The sequence below is a fragment of the Pinus tabuliformis genome, chromosome 3_1 (genome assembly GCF_031772625.1).
Source record: "Pinus tabuliformis cultivar Carrire ecotype Pingquan chromosome 3_1, CPIR1, whole genome shotgun sequence".
Lineage (NCBI taxonomy): Eukaryota > Viridiplantae > Streptophyta > Pinopsida > Pinales > Pinaceae > Pinus > Pinus tabuliformis.
Window position 1 is genome coordinate 715554443 of NC_142301.1, and position 25248 is coordinate 715579690.

At 33.1% G+C, this 25248-nt stretch overlaps 1 protein-coding gene across 1 annotated transcript; it reads right to left on the reverse strand.

Moving 5' to 3' along the window:
• Window positions 1-2661: 2661 nt before the first annotated feature.
• Window positions 2662-16767, reverse strand: LOC149189257 ((R)-mandelonitrile beta-glucosyltransferase-like). Its single transcript, XM_089413176.1, has 2 exons — window positions 16001-16767; window positions 2662-3924 (listed from the first exon to the last, which is right to left on the reverse strand). The coding sequence occupies exons 1-2, from the start codon at window positions 16461-16463 to the stop codon at window positions 3383-3385; spliced, it is 1005 nt and encodes a 334-aa protein (XP_089269302.1). The 5' UTR covers window positions 16464-16767; the 3' UTR covers window positions 2662-3382.
• Between the last annotated feature and the right edge of the window lie 8481 nt (window positions 16768-25248).

Consider the following 25248-nt stretch of genomic DNA (forward strand, 5'->3'; position numbering starts at 1 on the left):
GTAAGGTTAGAATTACAAAACAAATACACGTTTTAAATATGATGAACATTTTCGCATTTCCCACTAGTATTCAATAAAAAAATTTACAATTTTACAAATTTCATATCTATATTTAACAGACAAATCACCTTATAATAAATAATTTCATAACAAATAATTTGCCTGTCAATTTCTATCCCTCCTCTCTATGCTTATCCCTGCTCTCTATGCTTATTGACTACTTTAATAGCATACCATTTTTCTCTTAACCAGAATAATTTCCTAACAAATAATTTGCCTGTCAATTTCTATCCCTGCTCTCTGTACCTCAATTTCTATCCCTGCTCTCTGTACCTATTGACTATTTTAATAGCATACCATTTTCCTCTTACCCAGCAAAATCCTCTGAACTTTAGTCACCCTCCCACTTTTGTCATCTGTCGGTTGGATTTAGAATTTTACGACTGGATCGTTTCTTTGTTTCGGAAAGCAACGGGACAGGCTAATCGTATTTTGACATTTGAAGTCATAATTTTTAAATCAATTTTATTAAAAAGTTCGGTATAGATTAGTCGGAAACAGTTGTATACTTTATACAATTTGACTAGATACTTTAAAATTTATTTTAAATAATTAAAATTCATATTTAGTTTAATATGTGTTTAATTTTTTTTATTATTATTAATGTATATATATTTTTTAATATGTTAATTATTTTTATAATTATAAATAATGATAATTTAAGATAAAGTTGAGGGATGTAAGAGTGGAAGGGGTTATTTTTTTGTCTAATGAAGAAATATTTTATATTTCAATGTTTATGGTTAAGTGTGTACAATGTAAGATGAGATGTTGTGATTGAAAACAAAGATGAGCTTTTTCTAGTAAATCCAAAACTCCATTATAGAGGAGTTTATGCTTATCTTGAAGTTTCATTTTAAAATTTTAGTATTGTGAGTGTGGCATAGTGTTATATTCATTTTGGAGTCTCAACCAAGAATCACTAACTTCTTATGTTTCCTATAATTTTATGTATTCATATATGGATGGGGGTAAATTTTTGAGTCACCTATCAAATTGATGGTTTGAAAAATTAGGTAAACGCAAAGAAAGAAGTGGAGACGTGGTTTAACTTTTAGTGGCAAAGTAGATGAGGGAATGATTAGTTTAAAAAGCAAAAGAATTAAGTTTTGGAAAATAGTAGACATATAATGACCCAAAAATAAGGCATTGATAATGAAATTATTGATAGGTCAAAATAACAAGAAAAATAAAAATCTAAATAATGGTATATAGAGCTCTAAAGAGAAAGATGAGAAGTAAAATAAATTATGAGAAATTACAATGTCAAATGAAGAGTATTAAAGAGGACATAAAGAGTATTAAAGAGGAAATAACATATATAGAATTAACAAAACAAAATTCTCAAATTCAATTTAAGATCTCAAAGCTCTTTTCATACATTAATGTTGGCTATTGTAGGATTAGATGTAGTTATTTAAAATTATAATGTTGAGATAAACTTTGTTGGACCATTATTTTAAGTGTCTAATGAAAAGAACTTAATACATAACAACATTCTAGTTTATCTTGTCTTAGCAGCTTGAGTTGTTGGGAGCTAGGTGTGTTCTTCCATCTAGTTGGGTTCACTTCATTGTGATGAGGCTAAAAGGGTAGGGGTGCCCACTGGGTTCAAATCCAAGGGACATGTTTGGCCCATTGTGATAAAGCTAGAGTGTAAGCACCCTTACTATGAAGGATGTTTCTCAACAATTGCTAAGTCACAAGTCATTGCTGTATTTGACTTGTAGACATTCTTACAAACAATAATACATGCCTATACAACTAGAGTAAATGTGTTCCACCTAAAGATGTCATAGAATATCCTCACCAAAACTACTCAGAAGCAAACCTTTAAGTAAACAGCTAATAACTACCTAACATATTGAAAAAAAAGATCAATTTCTAATTTCTTCATCACCAAAACTCCACCTACAAATAATAAAAATAAAAAAGCATTGGTTCTCATAGTCATATCCAAGATTTTGACATGTCAAAAAAGGGGAGGTTGATTAAACTTTCATTGTAACTTTTGAATAATAAAATTTTTCATGAACTACTTGCACGAAAAATAACATCTCAAGTATTTGCTTGCATGATAAGATAACATTTTAGGTGATGGATATGACGCATTTATTTCTATTAACTAAGTTGGTATGGGTGTTTATTTTGAAACAAGATTTCCAAAATTTTAATTTAATAATTTTTATTTACTTATCAATAATAATTATTAGGTAGATGATATGAGTCTAATCTATAAAAAATATTTTAGAATATTTCTAGTAATATACACAAATCAAAAATAATAATTGTCTTTTTTATTTTTTAATTAAATTAATTAATTAAAAAATATAATATATACAAGTTTCATAACCTAAAACTTTTTTAGCATACAATATTGATCAACCATAATATCAACTCATAATATTACAACAAAAAAATCATAATATTAAACCTTGATATTACAACAAAACCTATTTAAAATTAAAAATCTCATGACTAAAAAATAAATCTCCCTATTTAAAATTTTTACCATGGTATCTCCATATGATACAGGAGAGTTGGAATATTTACTACATCATGTAATGGAAAACTAAGAAAGCCTTAAAATTAATGAATTTATTTACAGTGAGGCTAATCATAACATTTATGTGAGCCATATATATAACATAAAATGTCTATTAACAAGAAAAAAATGTTAAAAATATATTTTTCAAAAGCCACAAAATTCCTTTGTTAAGAAGAATATTACGGGCATTCACCCAGTGAACACAGAGGTGAGTGAAACATGAGAGGTTTTAAAGCCCTCCCCATCCCTGTTCGTCTAGGAAACGGGAGAGGTATCCAAAGAGTCAGCACAAATTTTGATAGTGATCATCACCTTATTCTCAAATCTCCATGTATTTTTATGGCATATTCTGAAAACCGAGTCACATGGTTTCATTTTCGGATTGGACTGCTTTACTCATCGTCATCATGTCTTTTACGAAAGTGTTTAAATTCAGGGAAGAAGATCCTCCGGGGAGGACTGCCTTCGTTGACGACTCCTTCAGCCTGAGAACGTTGTCTCTCATCTTCTTTCCTTCCGGTGTTGTCCTCATTCTCCTGATAACATCCTCCACCTCTTCTTTCATGACCACCTTGTGGTTATCTACCTCCACATCCTGGAAAACTAGGCCGATTTTCCACACGTCCTTGGCGAATCTGCAGTTAAGGAACTGATCAGCAGTATATGGGAATCCCACTACGGGAACTGCCGCCTCCAAGGTAGAGTTCCGTCCGCCGTGTGTGAGGAACAATCCCACTGAGACATGGGCAAGTACTTTTGACTGTGGTGCCCACCTCACAAACAGTGCCCCTCCTTTGTTCGTTCTTCAAAGCCGTCGGGTAAAATCGCAACCTGGCCTGCTGATATATCCAACCAAAGAACCCACAAGAAAGGTTGTCCGCTGCCCTCTAGCCCTAGCGCTAGCTGTTCTAGCTGTTGCTGGGATTTCGCAGCCATGCTCCCAAAGGAAACGTATATTAATGATCGCGGTTGTTGCAAATCGATCCATGTGAGGCAGCTCTCCTCCTCCTCCAACAGACTGCTGCACGAACACCTTCCCTGTAAAAAATTGGGAAGAAAAAGAGGTCCAATGGCCAAAGCAGGACAGCCATTCAAATAGAGTGCTGTTATTGCATCCCTTCCTTCGAGTTCCTCGAACGTGTTCACTAATACATAGTCGCCTTTGCTTTGCTTCTGTGATTCGTAAAGAAAGATATTTAAACGAATGCCCGCCGGATCGTGGTCTGCTTTCCGGTAAATCAGGTCGGTTGGCTTCAACGGTGGGATGTTGCCCGGAAGGCAAGTGATGAGTTTTTCTTGATTTCTGGGTTCCCTTACTGAACAAGTGACAAAGAAAGTATAATCGTTATCTTTGCAGAGCAAATGAAAAGCATTTAGGTTTCTACGAGGATTAGCTCGATATACATCGTAGATATATAAATCCCAAAAAGATAGCTGTAAACATGAAAAATTAAAGGTAAGAGTAATAATCAATCAATTTTTTATAAATTTATTTTAATTTTAAATTTAATAAGCCATTAATATTAATTAAATAAATTTATGTTTTTTAAAATCTGGATAAGTCTAATAGAAGAAGATTGATAATTTTGTATCCTTAAGTCACCCAAAACTCACTTTATAAGACCATCGAAGATGAAAGTAATAATAAATAACTTTGTTGACCTACCAAGTTAATAAATAGAAATTAATAGTTTTTTAATCAAAATTTTATTTTTTAGAAGGATTAAAGAAGAGATTAATAAAAAATAATTTTGGAATAAAGATTTTTACACTTTAATCATTTTCAAAGATGGTAAGTTTGAAAATAATAAATTAATAAATTAGAAATAAAGGTGTGTAAATCTTTAATCATGAATTTTCAAATTTATAGCTTATGAAGATCTAATTTTCAAATTCTCTATACAATTTTTTCTAAATTTTTTATTTTCAATAATAAATCATTTTTAATAAACTTATTTTTATTTTAAAATAATTACCAATAATAATTAAATTTATAAAGATAATATATGAACTTATTATTATTAATATTATTATATTTTCTATCCTGAAATAATGGAAAGCTAATTTTGATAACATTTTAACATTGATTTAAAAAAGAAAACTAAATTAATAAATAAAATTTAGGAAAAAAATTATAACAAAAATATTACTGGAACTATTTCTATTATGGTTTATGGTTACAGAAGAGGTGAGATTTAAAGATAGAATACTACCATTTCTAAAAACATTGACTAATAACACATGAAACTACTTAAATCATTTCTAAAAACATTGAATAACGAGTGTTGCTAAATGCAACACAATCTTTCATATATATATATAAAAGTAAAAGAGACAAAAATTGTCAAAGCCCATTAACCATATATATATATATATAAAAGAGGGAAAAATTGTTAAATTAGATATCAGTAAGGACAATATAATTTATTTAGCTGTGATATTTCACATTGTGTATGCACGTTATATAAAAGAATATTTTAGTTAAATTGTAATTTACTTATTTTAAAAATAAATAAAAAATTTTCTGCTTTTAATTTGTGATGACCTAGTTGCATTTGCAATGACTCAATGGTAGATTGACAATTCCCTAATTGTTCCAATTCCCTAATTGAAAATTCCTGTATTAAATAAATAATAATAATAATAAAATTTAGAAAACAAATTTTACTTAAAATGTTAAAATTCAAATAATAAATAATATATAAATTTTTAAACATAAAAGCACAAAGAGAGTTAAATATTACAAAAGAAAAAAATAGGAAAAAATATTCAAATCTAGTACATATGATACCATAGAATTTCAACATTTTATGTTCATATCTAGCAAGACAAAGTGTGGACCTCTATCATATCTTCCTCCATGTAATAACCAAATTTTACTTTTAGCGTTATAAATAAAACATTAAAATATAATATTACAACTCACATCTATATATTTAAATGAATAAATAATCTCCCTAGTTGGGGTGAGAGACGATAACCGGACACTGATGGGATCCGTGCCATGGCTAGACGAGTAATGGGAAAGGACAGTGGGTGGTTGATTGCCGGCCCTTGCACACTCGCGTTCAAGTGCAAGGTGGCAAAGTGCATGATAGACATTAAATGGGAATGGAGTGATCAATGAGATATCTTATTATCGGGATCTTTTGCAGCAAGCCTAAGTTGGTTTGGAGGTATTGTTTCAAGTTCGATTGCAATCTCGAGGTTGCTCGTGAAGGCATCTGAAAAGGTTAGCCATCCAGGGGAAAATGGCTTCACCCTCTTCCCAGCGGACAACAGTTGCAGGTATGTTAACTCTGTGTGTTTCATTCATGCCCTTATCCTTGAGATTCTCTACACTCTAATACCTCGTTGGAGGCGTGTATTTGAGATGATGTCTTTGGTTAAAAAGGAAACCTTTCATGAAATTAGGGAGGCAAGAATAGTTTACTCTGATGGGTTCTCTGAATATAATAGAAGTATATATGTCTGTTATGGGATTTTTCTTCCTAGGATGTGCATGCATTTTTGGTTTGAAAAATGGAATTCGGTGTGCACTTCTTGCATGGGGGATTTTGTCTATTATTTAGTACCTTTGATGTACCTGTTACCTAATATGAAAAGGGGATTCCTTGGAAAGGAAAATCCTGAATGGACACTAGGTCTTGCTCCAAGAATGCTCAAGGAGCCATGGGTTGCCGTGAAAGTCCTATTTCGACAAACCCTGTTCATTATCGTAGTGTTCATTATCACGGTGAAACATATGGTTTATAGTCTTCATGCTCATAGTGTTGTTGTATTTTGTTGTTGCAATTCTACAAATTCGAACTCTCGTTGTTTGCGCCATGACCCTAAGCTAGGTTGTCTCCCCGACCTAGTAGTCTTGGCTTTTGATTTCAGATTATTCCATTACCTTTATGGTTGGCATAGCTTCATAGTGGCGAGTTTGTTCTCTGATAGAGATAAATCGACAAGGGGAGGTCACAGGAGGAATCAGGATAGTGGTTAGAGGTGAGGAGGAAGCCAACCCGAAGCACGTCCAACTAGGGGACGGGGTCATAGATCCACCTCATTTCTAACTAGGGAAGCTTCTCCAGCCTACCATGCCAACACTCAACCACAAATTCACCAGCTAATTTTTGAGTGGGAAGTTGATTTAAATCAATAGGCAAAAATAGTGGATCTAGATATGGAGGACTGGCGGGATCTTATGCCGAACCCTGGATATTGAAGAGGTTACTCCTCTCAATATCAATAATTTTTTTATCTTTATTGGCTGAGGAAGAATATCATGGCTAGAGCCTTGGCGACTTCCTCTGCTAGACCTTCCAAGACTAAAACAAAATTCTAGGAAATTCACAAGGAATTTTAGCTCATTCAATTCCATATTCAACAACAAAATGCCTACCTTGATCGCATAGACAAGTATTTTCCATGCCTCCCTTAGACCAAATTGTCAGCTTCTAGTGCAAAAGACTCAACACACGTGAACTCGTCCGACGAGTAGTAGCATGACTTGCATAGTATGGATTTTTACATTTTTCTATGTATATATGAATGATTTGCAAACTTTTATGTTTTTTTCTTACTTATCTCGTCACTAGGAGAATTAAGGACAATGAGGCCTATGTAGCTATGATATATAGTCTCAAACTCTTTTGTTTTTAGATGGCTTATAATGCGGTAAGGTGGCCAATAGACCTAGTTTCCCAATGAGTGAGTTGAGGCCACCTAACCAAATAGATATGGATGTAGAACTTACTTGTTTTTCTTGAAAATGAATGAAAAAAATTGTCCAAACTTACACACAAAAAAATGAATAAATAATCATATAAAATATTTAAAATACAATAAATTTTAAACATTAACGACACAAAGCACATTATAATTAAAATATAATATTACAACTCACATCAATGAATAAATAATTATATAAAATATTAAAGATACAATGAATTTTAAACATAAACCTCACATATTCATTTTTGCACCATTCCCCATAAAGAACGCAACTAAGTATTGCTAAAGAAAAATAAGAATAAAAAACATTCCAGTCCTGCTTAACATTCAAAACCACTTTATTGGAGTATGAATTAATGTTTTGATATCATTGATGGTAGAATTTCAACATTTTATCTTCATATGTAGCAGTACAAAGTGTGGGCCTCTATCTTTTCTTCTCTTGTAATCTTCTTCATATATATAAATCTCTCTATCCTGGAATCTCATGAAGTGCAGTGGCATAAGAAAGTTATCGAAACGCATTGCATATTTTCATCATGAGAGGACGCAACTTGCCTTCGTCTGGTAAAAATATTTTGGATTCAGTATGTAAATCAGGATACTAAAGTAGGAGCGGCTAAGATTGAAAATATAACTTTATTGTGCACTAACTCTTTGCAATGAAATTCGATAATCACGAAGTCGAGGCATTAAAGGAGCATGCGGAGGTGGAAGACCTAAAGAAGACACACAAAGAAAAACCCTATGAGGAGAAGCCATCAAGGAAATCATTGTGCATGAGTTTCTGTAAGTTTAAAATTTTTCCTTCAGAGAAGCATGACTGTTCGACACAAAGTCCTCTTTGTAGATGAGTAGGCAACCAGAGTTATCGAGTTAGACATATGATGAGGATTGTTGTGGCCATTTTTGTGCTTATATGAAGCTACTGTAGATCCTAACTATTCGTGTAGCAGACAATAACACAACATGGAATGTCAAGGAGACATTTGCGGAACCTTGACTATGCAAGGCTCCTAGGAACCCACAAACTGCTTAGTAGTAAAGTTCAAATACCTTCATCTCCATATGCACTGTAAATTTTAAGGTCTGGACATAAAAATACCTCGAAACCAGATCCGTTTGGTCGATTGCAAAAGGCACAGTAATATCTTTTCATACTTTTATTTGAACCTAAACTATTCGTGTAGCAGACAATAACACAACATGGAAAGTCAAGGAGACATTTGCGGAACCTTGACTATGCAAGGCTCCTAGGAACCCACAAACTGCTTAGTAGTAAAGTTCAAATACCTTCATCTCCATATGCACTGTAAATTTTAAGGTCTGGACATAAAAATACCTCGAAACCAGATCCGTTTGGTCGATTGCAAAGGGCACAGTAATATCTTTTCATACTTTTATTTGAACCTAAACCAATTCTTAATGGAAATAATTCCATCATTTTCACATGATTTGATTCGATTGATGCCCTTGGCATCATGATTAACATGAAAGAAATAGGCTTTCAGTTACATTAACAAAATAACAACCTGTGATACAATTTCGTTGAAAGCTTGGGAAGACTCTTAACTATCACGTTAATAATATAAATTTATATATCTATTAACTTTTATCAATTTATATAATTATATTACGAAATTCCATGAAAATTGGTGATTCCTGTGAAAATTAGTGAGTTTTTGTGGTAAGAAAATTTTATAGACAACATGGGACAAATGTTAGGAAAATGAAATGATAACAAATTATTTTTAAATTAAAATAAAAAATATTTTAATCATTTTAAATTTAAGCTTTATAACTTACTATGCTTAGTCCAAAACTAATACTAGTTAATAGGTAAATCCATTGCTAGATTCCTACCTAGCTAGGGACTAATAAAACAGAGAAACTACTTAAAATGACATGTCACATAAGGGATATTGCAAAGAAAATAAAATGCAAATAATATATATATATATATATATTAGTGTAGTTATATAAATAAAATGGTTGGGAAATGTTGATAGGTATCAATCCATGATAAGGATACAAACACTTATTGATGATATATTCATATAAACTATTACAACCATATAAATTAAATGTCTAGTAAATGTTAATAGGTATCAATGTTAAAACACTTACTTCAGCGTACATCTTTCAAAAAACAAATAAGAACTATCTAAATTAATTTATTATAATTATTGATTATAAAAACAATTAATACATGATTTAAATAATATTCTTAACCATGGATATTCATCTCACTTTAACATAGAAATTCTTAGCATGTATATAGCTTTTGATACAATATCATGGCTTATCAATACCACGTGCCAAATATGACACATTGATATGACATTTTCTTTTATTAATTAAATTGAGATAAAAAAAAAAAAAAAATAGAAAAACATAACTAATTTGGAAATAAATATTAATCCTCAATCTATGAATACAAATATGAATGTTCTATCATATTCCCTTGAGATTAAATCTCTACCAATCACCTAATAATTACATATAATTGAATTAAAATTTTGGAAAGCCTATTCCGAAATAGACATGCCTATTCGCATTAAATGTTGGTAAATGTCCATAGGCATCAATCCATGATAAACATCCAAACACTTACGATACATTTCAAGATGGCAAAAATAAAAAATTAACTAAATTATAACTTTATATAAATTATTACTATATTAATTATAAAAGGAATTAATATACAAATTAAAAATCTATACATTAAAAAATAAACATGTAACAAAATTCTCAATCATGGAGATTCGCCCTCACTCATGAGATTCTTAATTTTAAATAGACTTTGTCCCAATACGATGGCTTATCAATACCGCATACCCAAAAAAACTTTAATCATTTTAGCTGACACCAACTCATATGATAGTTTTTTAATTAATCAATTTAATTAAAAAGGAAAAAAAGTAATAACTATTTTGGAGATAAATCTCAACCTTTGATCTGTGTATATGACTAAAAATATTTTAAAATATTCCATAAATATTAAATCCATACCAACCATATACCATCTACTGAATATTTATTGATAATTAAATTTGGAAGTCTTGTTCCAAAATAAACAAACCTATCCATGTAATAAATGGAAAGAGGTATGTCATAGCCATCACCTAAAATTCTCTTCTATCATGCAAGCAAGTAATTGAGGGAACATTTTATTATGAAAAGCTACAATGAACATTTAATCAACCATCCCCTTATTCAAGCATTGTTGGGAATATTTTTGACATGTCAAGATCTTGGATATGATGGTCAGATTTAGTGTTTTTTATTATTTATATGTGGAGTTTTGGCGATGAAGAAATAAGGAACTGATCTTCTTCTAATAGTTTAGGTAGTTGCTAGGGGTTTATTTATGGTACATGGTTCTTAGTGGTTTTGGTTAGGATATTCTATGGTATCATTTTGTGGAAGGCATTTACTCCATTTGTGTAGTCATGTATTATTGTTTGTAAGAATGTCCACAAGCCAAATGTAGCAATGAATTGTGACTTAGCAAGCATCGAGACATGTCTTTCGCAGTGGGAGGGTTTACCCTTCTAGCCTTATCAAAATGAGCCAATCATGTCCCTTGGAGATGAACCTAGTGGGTGCACCTATCCTTCTAGCCTCATCACAATAGGCCAAACATGTACCTCGGAATTGAACCCAAGCAGATGGAAGAACAACCCTTTCTCCCAACAACTTGAGTTGCTAAGACGAAAAAAACTAAAATGTTGTTATGTATTAAGTTATTTCATTTAGATACATAACATAAATGGTCCAACAAAGTTCATCTCAACATTATAATTTGAAATAACTACCTCTAGTCCTAGGATTTAATGGCAGAGCATACATTGGTGTATCAGGAGAGTTTTGGATCTTAAATTGACTTTGAGAATTTGTTTTGCTTGTTCTATACATACTATTTCCTCTTTAATACTCTTCTTTTGATATTGCAATTTCTTTGTTTCTTTTTTTGGTGACTTCTTCCCTCTTTCTTTAGAGCTTTATGTATCATTGATTAAATTTTTATTTTATTGCTATTTTGACCTAGCATATTAGTGATTTTATTGCCAACACCTTAATTTCTATAATCATAGAAATGAAAATATTTTTGGCTCATTATATGTTTTCATCTCAAAAGATTTGCATCTCAAGAGAGTTGATCCCTCTTGATGCTTGGGTGCCTCCCGCTACTAAAGGAATATCACTGTTTCACCCGCTACTAGAGGAACACTGAGGTGTCAATCAATCCTCTTCATTTTTCTATCTAGATCCCTCAGATGCTTATGCAAGTGTTCAAGAGAGTGCATGATAACCAAATGATTTTCACAAGTCTATAATGTGCATGTAATGATTGAGCCTACTGTTTGTGTCTCTTGTATATGGGATCCAAAAACCCCATTCAGTCAACACCTCCATGTTTGAGAGATTAGTAAGAGGATGATTCTCCCTTAGATCAAGAGATTCCTTCCTAAAAGTTGGCCAGTGTAAGTTCCCAATACCAAGATGAAAATCCTTCTAATATATGATGCATATAAGTGTGGCCTTAATGGACACACTCTTATAATAATCAACCTCTCTTTGAACCCAATCATGTTCTCGTGGTATGTTGGTCCTCCTAGGAAAAGGAATCTAGACAATGAATAGCCTCAATCCCATGTGTGAGAGTTGCAAAGGTGCAAGCCCAAAAGATATCCAGCTTGAACCGAACCTCAAAGTCTCTGTGGAGTGAGAAAGGGACTATAAAATTCCACCACCCACAAAATTTTTACCTAACTTACAACACCAATAGAGTCAATAAACCACCTGAAAATCCACCTTTTGATAAAGCAAAATTATGCATGCCAAACAAACTTTAACTCTATTTGTAGAGAGGGTGAGTTAATAACACTGAAGGAAGACACTAAACAAGATAGGAATTTGAGGCTCTACCCCAATAATTTATCAAGGAAGAAGGAAAAGGAACTAAAAATGAACAACAACAGATTGACCTATCAGCTACAATTTCCCCAGCCAAAACATCCCAACACAAGTATTAGAAAACCAAAAAGATGGAACTCCACTCAACATGAGATAATCTCTAGACAATATGAGAACCAACACTGGTCATATAGGGTGGAGGACGATAATGGAAAACTTAGAATAGAACTGGGGGAATGGGCTTAACAACTCACTCTAATATTTTCAAACAACAAAAGGGGAAATCTCCACTTTGATAAACCATCACAAGAGAATGAGGATAGAAAAAGAAAAGACCAACACTCTCGTTTATACACAACACAAAGCCTCGTATAGTAATTCCAACTTAATTGAAAGGAAGGAAAGGGAGGGATAAACATAATGATACCAGGTAGTCGATGAAGCCACATTGATTGGAGGAGGACATCAATTGCATGCAAGAAGTAGACCAACTAAGGGGTTGTAAACACTACCTTGTAGGCACCTTCCTCTTGCTCCCTGTTTAAATTCACTAATCACTAGTCGGGTGGACACAACCTACACCACTTGCTTCCCTTTGTATGTAGCCCAGCCTCCAACATTCCATTGTTGTGAATTTAACAAAATGGGTGAAATTATTGCCTCTCCTGACACCACATGAATACAACATATTTCCTCACCAACCACAACCTATCGTCTTCATCTTCTAATTGAGGATGAAAACTTTTGTTGAATATCCAATATTCTCATGTTTTATGTGCATTGAACTTCATTGGGGGCGGGCACCTCATCCCCTAACTCATTTTCCAGGTTGGGTGGCGTCGTCTAGTGCAAACCCACTGCCACATTTGTCATCCCATTCAGAGTAAAATAACATAAAAATTAATTAAATAATAACTTTATTATTATTACTATTAAAATAATTAATATATGAGTTAAATAAATATACATTTAAAAGTCATGTAACAAGTATTTTAAACCATGGAGATTCATACTTATTTTACCATGGAGGCTTGTTACAATACTGTACATTGATTTATCAATACAATATTGTCCAAAAAACCATAAATCATTTCACAATGGAAATATTTTATATATAATTTATTTTAATTTCATTTTACAACATTTTTTAATTAAATTGAAAAACAGAAAAGTATAACTACCTTTGAACTAAACTTTAGCTCTCTATTACTACTATTTAAATATTTTGTGGAGAAACTATGTTCTAAATAGGCACTTCACTCACAATTTTTTATCTTAAATTTAATAGTTTTAGATTGCATTTTATATTTTAAATTTATGTTTTTATAAAGTTTAGAGATAAACATGAGATTTAAAAAAAAAAAGAAAATTTTTCTTTTCATTTTCTTTTAATGAATCTAATTAAATATTTATTAATACAATAGGAAAATATATTTATTAATTAAATTAAAATTAATTAATTGAAAATTTTAAATAATAATAAGAAGTTAAACGAGGGAGGCATGTTTCTACCATCCTACTAGCTCATGGGCTAGCCGGATATAGCTACACACCCGCTTAAGTGTTTAATATATGTCATTCAAAATACACCATTTGGCATAATGCTCCATGGTCTCGCAGTATCAAAAGTTAATTCCTACAAGGAGTTTATGTTAATGGGGTTGGCAAGCAGTATGAGCATATCTGGAGAAGTAAATGGAATGTGTACTAGTTAGCAAGGGGAGCCTATCAATCTATGCTCTCACACCAAATAAATCTTCAATTGGTAGTAGGAGGAAGACATTTGTTTTCAAATCATAATACTATGATCGAGAAATCATTATTTGGTAATGTACAAGGTGTGGCTTTGGTGTACCTTCTTAGGAATGGAGGCAATCCATCAACCCGGAGCTTGTGGTTTCTTCTTCTTTAACATCCATCACGTGAAGGCTAGCATTCTCCTCCTCCTCATCAATTATTTAGGGTGAGAGTTAGCTAAACTTGGGGTATCTTCCTTGAGGATACAAAGAAGAGTTAGATCATACAAGTGGTTTCCCTCACCCTCCTTGTGGATTATGCACAATCCAAGCTTTGTGGGTGGTTTAATGGTAGACAGGTAGGATTAGAGGTGAAATTTCCATCCACCCTGGGTTCTCAAGTTAAAATTTATCGTTTCCCTCATTGTCAAATGAGCTCCAATAAATAGTAGTCCAGGGAGGCATAACCAAGCAATTATATTTTTCTTATCAACTTGTAGTTCGAATAGTCCATCTGTTGACGACTTAGTCTCCTTTGCTGCCCCTAGTAGCAACTCAACCAATTTGCACTCTACTCTACTCAAGGTCTTTTAGGATTCTTGATTGGCTAGCATCTTTGCACTATTTGGGGCCCTCAAGGACTCATCAGTCCTAAGAGACCTAGCCCCCTTCACTCTCGTTATTCTCTTTGAGAAATGATAATCAGTTGATCGTAGCTTAACGTGGCAACTTGTTGGCAGTGTTGACTTGCTTTGTCAATTGACATTCATCATGCCTCCCCATAGAGCAAGGGTATGTTGAGGCCCGACATATTACCAGGAACGTGAGCGTTCAAGGGCACAAATGTAGGCTGAGGGTTTGACATCCAGATATGGGGAGCTCATTCCTCAACCAGTTCAAGAGGAAGTTGCCCACACAAAGCGTGAACTAGTTGATGCAAGGTGGACTATCACTGATATAGAGGTTTTGGCAAAGGTGGAAGACTAGGTTCCAAATGCATGACATACTAGAGGCCGCACAACTAGTACACGTACACTATTGATTTTTATTGACACTTGAAATTCCATTTGGGAAGAGTTTTAGTTGATAAGAATGAAATCAAGGAAGACATGCACATGGATGAAATACTCGTATGTCTAGAGAAGCAAATGGGAATCACCATGGATTCTAGTACCTGTAATTAAATGTCTTCTAGTTATCATGTTTTTACTATTTGGATGTTTATATTATGTAGGTTTTTTTGGTTCAAAATTAGTTGTAGAAATCAAATATTTAGTTATAGTATTTTTATTTTCATGATTCTGATTATAACTCTTTCTTCTTGAATCAATTCAACAATTAAAATTTTGTGTCTGGTATAGTTTTTCCAAATCAAAATAAATTTTTGAATACATAAATATATATTTCTAATTAGAAGAACAAAAAAATAGTTATTATTGTTAAAATTAAGGTTATTGAGAAGAGAGACAATCAGCCTTTCAGCTCATTCTACAGCACAGCCCAGTATGATGTGTAGTCATCAAAGTTGAAATTTTACTAATATTTATCAAAAATAAAATAAAATAAATAAAAATCTAAAAATGGGAAAAAATTTGCAGATGAAACCTGTAATATCACTGTTAAATTCTATGAAATTAAATTCACAAAACGTAACGCTCCTGCGATGAATCTTTCAGGTTTATTTCGTTAATAAATTCTGTAAAATAAAATTCCCAAATATATAATTAAAATGAAAAATAAAACGACGCTGTGTCCTTAACGGAAGAAACAATTCGAATTAATACCTAAATAAATGGATACCTAAAATTATTTATAGTTATCCCAGTTTAAATTGAATTTACGGAAACGGAGAAATAAAAAAGAATATGTATGGCATATTTAGGATTTTTTTACAACTTTGCTGTGGGTGTACTTTTCTATTTCTCCAATACAAATTATTCAGAAAATAAATTCAACGGACAAAATGTTCAAAAAAAAATTATATTCGATATATACCGCAAAGAGAAAGACATACCATTTACTGGAATGTGTCCCTCAGAAAGAAGCAAGTTGGCGTAGCGTTGAGAAATGGAGGCAGCAGCACATAGAGGCCAGAAGATAACTCTGGGCAATTTCATATTTCTCGCGACTTGCTCCGTGCAGGACATGATGGCGTCTGTGATAATGAATGTGATGGGTGGAAACGATTGTGAATTTCCATGAGCAGCAGTAATTAGGAGGTCCTCCAAAGCTGGGCCTAACTTTTGTAGCGAAAGAAGTAACGCTGTCGTGTTGGAGATGCGGCCATGGTTGGACGGTAGACCATCAGGAATTGACAGAAAACGAATTTTCCATTCTTGCTGCTCCAAATCCAGATCGCTTTTGGAAACAAGGGATTTAGCTTTCTTTGAAGCTTCCACCATGCGTTCATGTATCCACTCAGTATTGACGAAAGTGACAAACACTCCCCTAATGGCCAACAGCTGCGCCAATTCCATGAGAGCGTTGACATGACCCTGTGCAGGAAATGGCACAATCACTGCGTGCAGATCATGTTTTCCCTTTTAATTCATCATATTTATATCAATATTGCCAAAATTTATTCGTTTCTCGTCCCTTAATCCAACACCACAGTTTCTTGCTCTGGATTTGAGCTGCCAATTATGCACCTACCACTGTTCTTATTGAGTCCATCTCATTGTCAACAACTTAAGCAGTGATGTCAGTATCAGATAATTGCGGTCCGTTTTGTTTGTGCATTTCAACTTGGTATTTGTCGTTAATGGTAACTTGCCAGCAAACTTTTCGTTCCTTTCTGCAGGATAATCTCCTTCACACGTTAATATTGACGACTCCAGATTTGATTTGTACCACGCGGTAATACTTTTTTCCAATGCATAGCTGGCAGCATGTGGTGCTATTACTTAACACACAACATATAAACCAAGGGAAGTTCTTATTTCTACTTCTATAGGTTTATTAATGCGCCTTGACATGCGCTCTTGATAGTCCGATGTAACACGGCTTTATTTTTTTTTCCACCTCTATAATCGCACGCATGTTATATTTGGCTATCAGGGTGCATGTCAGGGCGCATTAATAAACCTATAAAGGTGGAAATAGGAACTTCCTAAACCAAGACTACATGTCAGGTGCATTAATAAACCTATAGAGGTGGAAATAGGAACTCCCTAAACCAAGATTACATGTCAAGCGCATTAATAAACCTATAGAGGTGGAAATAGGAACTTCCTAAACCAAGACTACATGTCTGGCGCATTAATAAACCTATAGAGGTGGAAATAGGAACTTCCTAAACCAAGACTACATCGCTGACAGGGTCCACGACTCGTGGATTCACGTAGATGGCACACTTTTTTAAGGTAAGTTTGGTGGGTTACATTTTTATCATATTTAATATTGAATTGGTGAAGGAAAATGGTAGACATAATTATTTTGATGGGGACGTTTGCAAATAAAATAACTGCTGGTCTCAATACTTCACAATTTCACTTAGAAAATAATAGAAATTTCGGTATGATTTAGAAAATTTGACAGAAATTTTTCAAAATTCAGGTTACAGGGTTTTGGGTGCCAGAGTTTTAATGATGTTGAATCCATTTCTACAACCAAAAAATAGATTTAAAACACTGCCCAATTTAGATTTCTAAAAAAATTAACCCCATTTCAACTAAAAATTCACTCTTCAAACTAAATTGAAATTATGGCCTCTATAGAAAAATGTCATAAAATAATATTTAAAATTCTTAATTTAAAGAAATTATTTAATTTAAATTATGAAAGGGTTATATATTCCTTAACGAATATATTTTTCTCTTATTTTTAAGAATACAAATTTGTAAGAAAATTTATATTTTAATTGAGAAGAAAAAGTTAAACATATATTTAGAAATAAAATTAATTTTTCAAAATTATTTATTTTCTAATTTTATATCGTTAGAAATTGATGAAAAAAAAATAAAATAAAATTCATTGATGTTGAATTTTTTTTAAGAATTTCAAAGTATTTATAAACCGGTTTTGTGGGGCTTGCACCCATTTGTATAAGATAAAGCCACGTATTCCACACGCGCCAAACTTTCTTTCCGGTTGGCTAATCAGGACCATTGCATCTTGCGTCTACAATCTACTTTTCAACATTGACTTATTTATTCCTATTGCACTCTTCATGCCCACTGACTTTTTTAACAGCAGACCATTGCATATTGCACTCTTCATGCCTATTCACTATTTTAACAGCACACTATTTTCCTGTTACCCCGCAAAATCCTCCGAACTTTAGTTCCGTTACGCCACAGGCCTTTCATGTTACCCTCCCGCTTTTGTCAGCTGTCTGTTGGATTTTGAATTTTACGACTAGGTCGTTTCTTTGTTTGGGAAAGCAACGGGACACGCTAATCGTCTTTTAATATTTAATGTCATATTTTTCTATTAATTTTATTAAAAAGTTTGGTATGCATTAGTCGGAAACAGTTGTATAGTTTATATAATTTGACTAAATATTTTAAAATCTATTTTATAAAATTTATATTTAATTTTATTATTATTAATGTATATGTTTTTTAATTATTTTTAATTAATAATAATAATAATTTAAAATGAAATTGGGGTAGGCAAAAGTATGAGAGGTTATCTTTAGCTTAATGAAAAAATATTTTAGATTTCAATGACCCAAAAATATTTCCTTTTCTATGATTATAGAAAATAAGGCATTGAGGATGAAATCACTATTATGTTAGGTTAAAATAACAATAAAAATAAAAATTAATCGACGGTATATAGAGTTCTAAAGAAGGGTGAGAAGTAAAAAAATAAAGAGAAATTACAATGTCAAATGAAGAGTGCTAAAGAGGAAATAGCATGTATAAAATCAACAAAACAAATTCTCAAAGTTAATTTAAGGTCCCAAACTCTTCTCATACAGAATGTTGCATTCACCTTTAAATCCTAGGATTAGTTGTAGTTATTTCAAATTATAATGTTGAGATGAACTTTGTTGGACCATCTATGTTAAGTGTCTAATGCACAGAACTTAATACATTACGACATTCTAGTTTGTTGTGTCTAGCAACTTGAGTTGTTGGGAGCAAGGTGTGTTCTTCCATCTAGTTGGGTTCACTTCCGAGAGACATGTGTGTCCCATTGTGATGAGGCTAAAAGGGTAGGCGTGCCCACCGGATTCACTTCTAAGGGACATGTTTGACCCATTTTGATAAAGTTAGAAGCGTAAACACTGCCACTATGAAGGATGTTTCTCAACTATTGCTAAGTCAAAAGTCATTACTATGTTTGACTTGTGGACATTCTTACAAACAATAACACATGACTACAAAACTAGAGTAAATGTCTTCCACCTAATGATGTCATAGAATATCCTCACCAATACCACTAAGAAACATACCTTAAGTAAACACCTAGTAACTACCTAACATATTAGAAAAAGATCAATTTATGATTTCTTCTTCACCAAAACTCCACCCACAAATAATAGAAAAGCATTGGTTTTCACTATCATATCCAAGATTTTGACACATCCTAAAAGTTTCCTAACAATGGTTCAACAAGGGGAGGTTGATTAAACCTTCTTTGTAGATTTTCATAATAAATTTCCCCTACTACTTGCATGAGAAGATAACTTCTCAACTATTTGTTTGCATGATAAGATTACATTTTAGGTGATGGATATGACACATCTCTTTCCATTAATTATGGTGGTAGGTGTGTTTATTTTGAAACAAGACTTCCAAAATTTGAATCTAATAATTTTAATTTAGTTATCAATAATTATTACATGGATGGTATGGGTTTAATCTATACAAAATATTTTAGAATATTCTTATTAGTATACACAAATCAAAAGTAGTTATTGTCCTTTTTTCCTTTTTAATTAAATTGATTAATTAAAAAAATATAATATGAGCAAGTATCATATAAAATGACCCACGACTTTTTGCGCATGTAGTATTGATAAACTAATATGAAACCAGCTCACAAAAAGATAGAAAGGATAGATAAATTCCTTAGAAATAAGCCTCTTCAAGGAGGCAACCTCCTTTACATTACACAAATGAACAATTCTTGGATGATACAAATGACAATGCATCCTTTCTATATATAGGAGTCTAAGGGGTCATAATATAATCAGAGTGGACATAACAATAATAATGTAAGGGCACAATAATAACAATAGTGGGCTTCTATGGGGCACAATAATAACAATATGGGGACTACATGAGCACAACAATATAATAAGGGGTTTGTAATAATACCAATAAGGGGTTACACTAGTGGTATAGGGACCTAACATGCCCCTCTCCTTCAAAAAGTGTTTTCCTCAACACTTGAGTAGCTCTTGATGCTTCTGTATAAAATTCTTGTCCTCCCATGTGGAATCTTTAGTGGGTAAGTTCTTCCACTTGATAAGATACTCTGAAATTGAACGATTTTGTAGCTGTCGGGTTCTTGTTTCTCTAACTACTCCAGGTTCCAATATCATTTTTCCTTCCTCATCAAGTTCTAGAAATATTGTTTGAACTGGGATCTTCTACAACTTTTGAATGAGTTCCCACCCTGCTTTTTCATTCTTTCATTCATCCCTTGCTTTGTTTATTGAATTTGGTTGGATAATTATACCAAACCCTAGCATTTCTGCAACCATACATTCAATTTCACTCTTTTGGGCATATGGATATCTGTAAGGCATGATGTTTGGAGGAACACTTCCTAGAAGTAAATGAATAGCATTGTCATGATTACGAATAGGTGGGAGGCATTTGGGAGTCTCAAATACTTTGGAATGATTGTCCAAGACTTTTTGGAGATCTGGAGAAATAGATGATTTCAATCTGGGAACCTCTAGCGAACATAATTGTGCAATTACGCCACGCTGTTCTTTCTTTAGAAGCTTTGTCATTGCATTAAAGTTGATTATCCTTCCTTGTTTCCCTGTGATACCCCTTACTTCAACTTCCTTTCGATTCGAAGAAAATTTCATGAAACGTTCTTGAAAATTAAAAGCTATTGTACCCAAGGATTGTAGACATTGGACTCCCAGTACAACATCAGCGCCACCCATTGAAATGGAAAGCATTGGGATATTCAATACATATTCTCCCATGGATAGCTTGATATTATGCCACTTTCCAGAGCAATTTATGGTTCCTCCACTTGCAACCATCACTTGGCACTATGGTGTTGGATATATGAAGAAATTCAATTCCTTGGCTATCTTACAATGAATAAAATTATGGGTACTACCCAAATCAATCAACACTATTACCTTTTTCTTCTTGATATGCCCTTCTATCTTGAGAGTTTGAGGAGTGGTAATTCCTGTCAATGCATTACAAGATATGGTTAGATTCATTTCATCTTTCTCTGCGATTGGTTCCTAGTGTATATCCTCTTCTTTCAATGTTTCTTGTTCCTTTTCTTGCTCCTCTTCCCCATCTATGTAAATTAATTTCTTCTTAGCACACTTATGACCTTTAGTGTATTTTCTATCACAATTGTAACAAAGCCCTTTTGATTTTTTTTCTTTTAATTGTTTTGGTGTAAACCGTGTAGGTGGTGAACAGATAGGAGAAACAATAGTTCTATCTTTATAGTTATAAGTGGTAGGCTTCCTTGCTTCCATAATTTTTCTTTCAACTTTTCTTGCCAACATGTATGCCTTCTCCAATGAATCAGGTTCCTAAAGGTGAACCTCATGTTGGATGTTATCATTTAAGTCCCTATGAAGACTTCAATCCTATGCTTCTCTAGAATATCATTTATCCTTATATTCAATTTTTGGAAGTCCTCAATGTGCTCTACCATCGAACCCTTTTGTTCTACATTTATCAATTGGCTAAAGAAGGTGTTACTCTTTGTATCCTCATAATGTGCTATAATTTCTTTCGTCAAAATTGACCAAGTGACAAGTGATTTACAAGAACAAAGCCCTTTATACCATAAAAATTGATTTGGTTCTAAATATAAAGATGCAATATATACCTTTTGTAATAGTGGTACATCATGTATATCAAAATATTTCTCCATCTGTAGTATCCATGTTATGGGATCCTTGCCATCAAAATTCCTCATATCTATCTTTGGAATATGCTAGGTCTTCAATCCAATGTTATATTCTATGAAATCATCATTAACATTACTTTTGTTCTCATCATGAGTTTCCTCTACTACCTTTCGCCATTAGGAGGCCTTTCTTGTAGTAGCTTTGTCCCACCTTCCTTCAAACCTTCCATGTCTTTCTTCAAATCCTCCTTGCATTTCTTCCAATATGCTTTCATATCATTGATATCAGCTTCCATGGAATAGATAAAACTATTTATCTTAGCTTTGATTACATTATTCAAATCATCCATCCAATTTTGATTAATAGGTGTTTCTATTTTCTTGATTCGAGTAATTATTGTTCGTGATTTTAGGACCTCGATCTTGAATCTGTTGTATCTCTAAACCTACGGATCTCCAAGGTCTGAAATTGTGACCTGTGGTAGCTCTTTGAGTCCTCTTTCTAACCTCGTAAGTCTGACCATCAATAGAAACATCCTTTCTAAAAATGAAATCCAAAGGAGACTTTCTAAAGTATCCAAAACATGCTTCAAATGCCAATGTTTGAGTTGAAGAGTGCTTGGCCCAGTTGTAAGCATGTTGAATGTAGTGCAAATGTTTATTCCACAAATTAGGATACTTGTTGCAATACCCACGAAGAAGATGTATCACCGTCTTGTTCACCACCTCTGTTTGACCATCTATTTGTAGATGAAATGTTGTACTCTTTTTAAATTTGGTGTCCATGAATCCCCACAAGCTTGACCAAAAGTTCCCAACAAAGCGAGAAACTCAATCACTAACAATGGATGTGGGTAATCCAAAATGCACCCATACATTCTGAAAGAATAACTGAGTAGTTTGTTCAGCTGTAATTTTCTTTTTACATGGCATCAAAATACACATTTTTCTGAACCTATCCACATCTACATACAAATAATCATGACCTCTTTTTGACAATGGAATACCTCCTACAAAATCCATAGAAACACTCTCCCACAATCGTGAAGGAACCAAAAGTGGTGTGTACAATCCTAACTTCCTATTGCTAGGCTTACTGACTACACTCTTTGAACATCCTTTAATAAAATGTGACACACTTTCAAGCATACGAGGCCAATAACAATACCTATGTAGATGTGCCACCATCTTACTTACACTAAAATTACTAGCATTAAGAGAAGTGTGTGCCTATTTTATGATGTTGACTCTTTCTCCCTATGGAATACAAAGCTTTCCAAAATGGTACAACAAGTTATCATGCAAATGATAATTCAATTCCTCTACTTGGTTACCTTAACTCAAGCTTGCATAAACATCATGAAAGTCATTGTTTAATGCATATTTCTCATTATAAATTTCATGAAAAACATAATTATGCTTGAGTAAATTCGCTACACTAATAATAGGCATAAAAATCATATTAGCAACTTTATTGTAGATACCTTTCTTATACCTTATTACCAAGTGGAATTGTTGAAGAAAACCCATCCATCGAAAGTGCCTTGATTGCTCAACTTAGATTGAGAACGCAAGTATTGCAATGGATGATGATCAGTGTGAATGATTGTTTCCTTACCCATCAAGTAGTGTTTCCACTTTTTCGCACATTGCACAAATCCATACAATTCCTTGTCATATGTAGAATAATTAATCGCTGCACCATTGAAAGTTTCTGAATGAAAAAAGATAGGCTTACCATGTTGCATGCAGATTGCACCCATGGCATAGTCACTAACATCCATATGGATATCAAATTACTATGTCCAGTCTGGAAGTGCAAGTACTAGAGCTAAACTGATCTTTTCCTTCAATGAATTCAAAGGCCTTTTGATGTTTTCCTTCCGACTGAAAAACCTTTTTCACACTAGTCAATGCATGCAAAGGAGATAATATAGAAGAAAAGTTAGCAATGAATTTCCTCCAATATTGGGTTGCTCCCAAAAAACTTCTTACCTCAGTAACTGTCGTGGCCCTTGGCCAATTCAAAATGACATCAACCTTGCAGGGATATATTTTCAAATCACCTCCTCCAACAATATGACCCAAGTAAACAAAAAAGTTTTTCCAAACTCACACATTGACATCTTTAAATACAATTATTCTTTCTTTAAGATATCAAGTACTCTTTTCACATGCATGACATGTTCATGACGAGATTTATTGAAAACTAAGATGTCATCTAAGTAGACTATAACAAACACATCAAGAAAAGGCCTCAACACATCATTCATCACATGCATGAAGGTAGCAGGAGCATTACATTAACTAAAAGGCATAACTGGCCATTCAAACAAAGCTTGTTTTGTTTTGAATGTTGTCTTCAAAATTTCTCCTTCAACAATTCTAATTTGATGGTAACCACTCCTTAAGTCCAACTTAGTAAAATACTTTGCATCTTTGAAATGATCAAGTAAATCATCTATTCTAGGCAGTGGGTAATGGTTCTTTACCATAATCTTGTTCAATGCACAGAATTCCACACACATGTGCCATGTTCCATCCTGCTTTGGCACCAAAAAAATAGGTGACCCACATGGCGAAGAACTTGGCCTGATGATCCCTTTATCCAAAAACTCTTGAATTTTCTTTTTAATTTCTACACTTTCCATCACTGACATCATATACATTCCAATGTTAGGAAGAGGACTATCTTGCTACAGCTGTACCTCATGTTGGATTCCTCTCTTGGGAGGTAATCCTTTTGGTTCTTGAAACATCTCACCATATTGGTTAACAACATCAACCAATTCAGATTTCAATCTTGAATCACAACCTTGAAAAGCTTCATTATCAATATCATTATTGGGTTTGATCATTAGAAGCACAAAATTCTTGCTAGAACTCACTAGTCTTTTCATCTGCCCTGCATTAACAAGTGAAAGATTTAGTTTCTTTCTATGAGCTCTCACAATATATTCTACTCCATCTTTGAAAAAATGGTATTTTTTTTCATGTCGATGGATGATAGCCTTTCTATCATAGAGATACGGGCTACCAAACACTATACCACATACGTCTAATGGCACAACATCAAGCTCCACTTCATCTATGAAATTTGCAGTAATGGCAAATTTCAGTTTACACTTTCTAGTTACTTGAAATTGTGCATTGTCACACACCCATCCTAATGGATATGGCTTATGATGTGGAATGGTTTCCAAGTTTAAACTTTTGACAATGTTTTCAAAGATGAGATTAACTTGA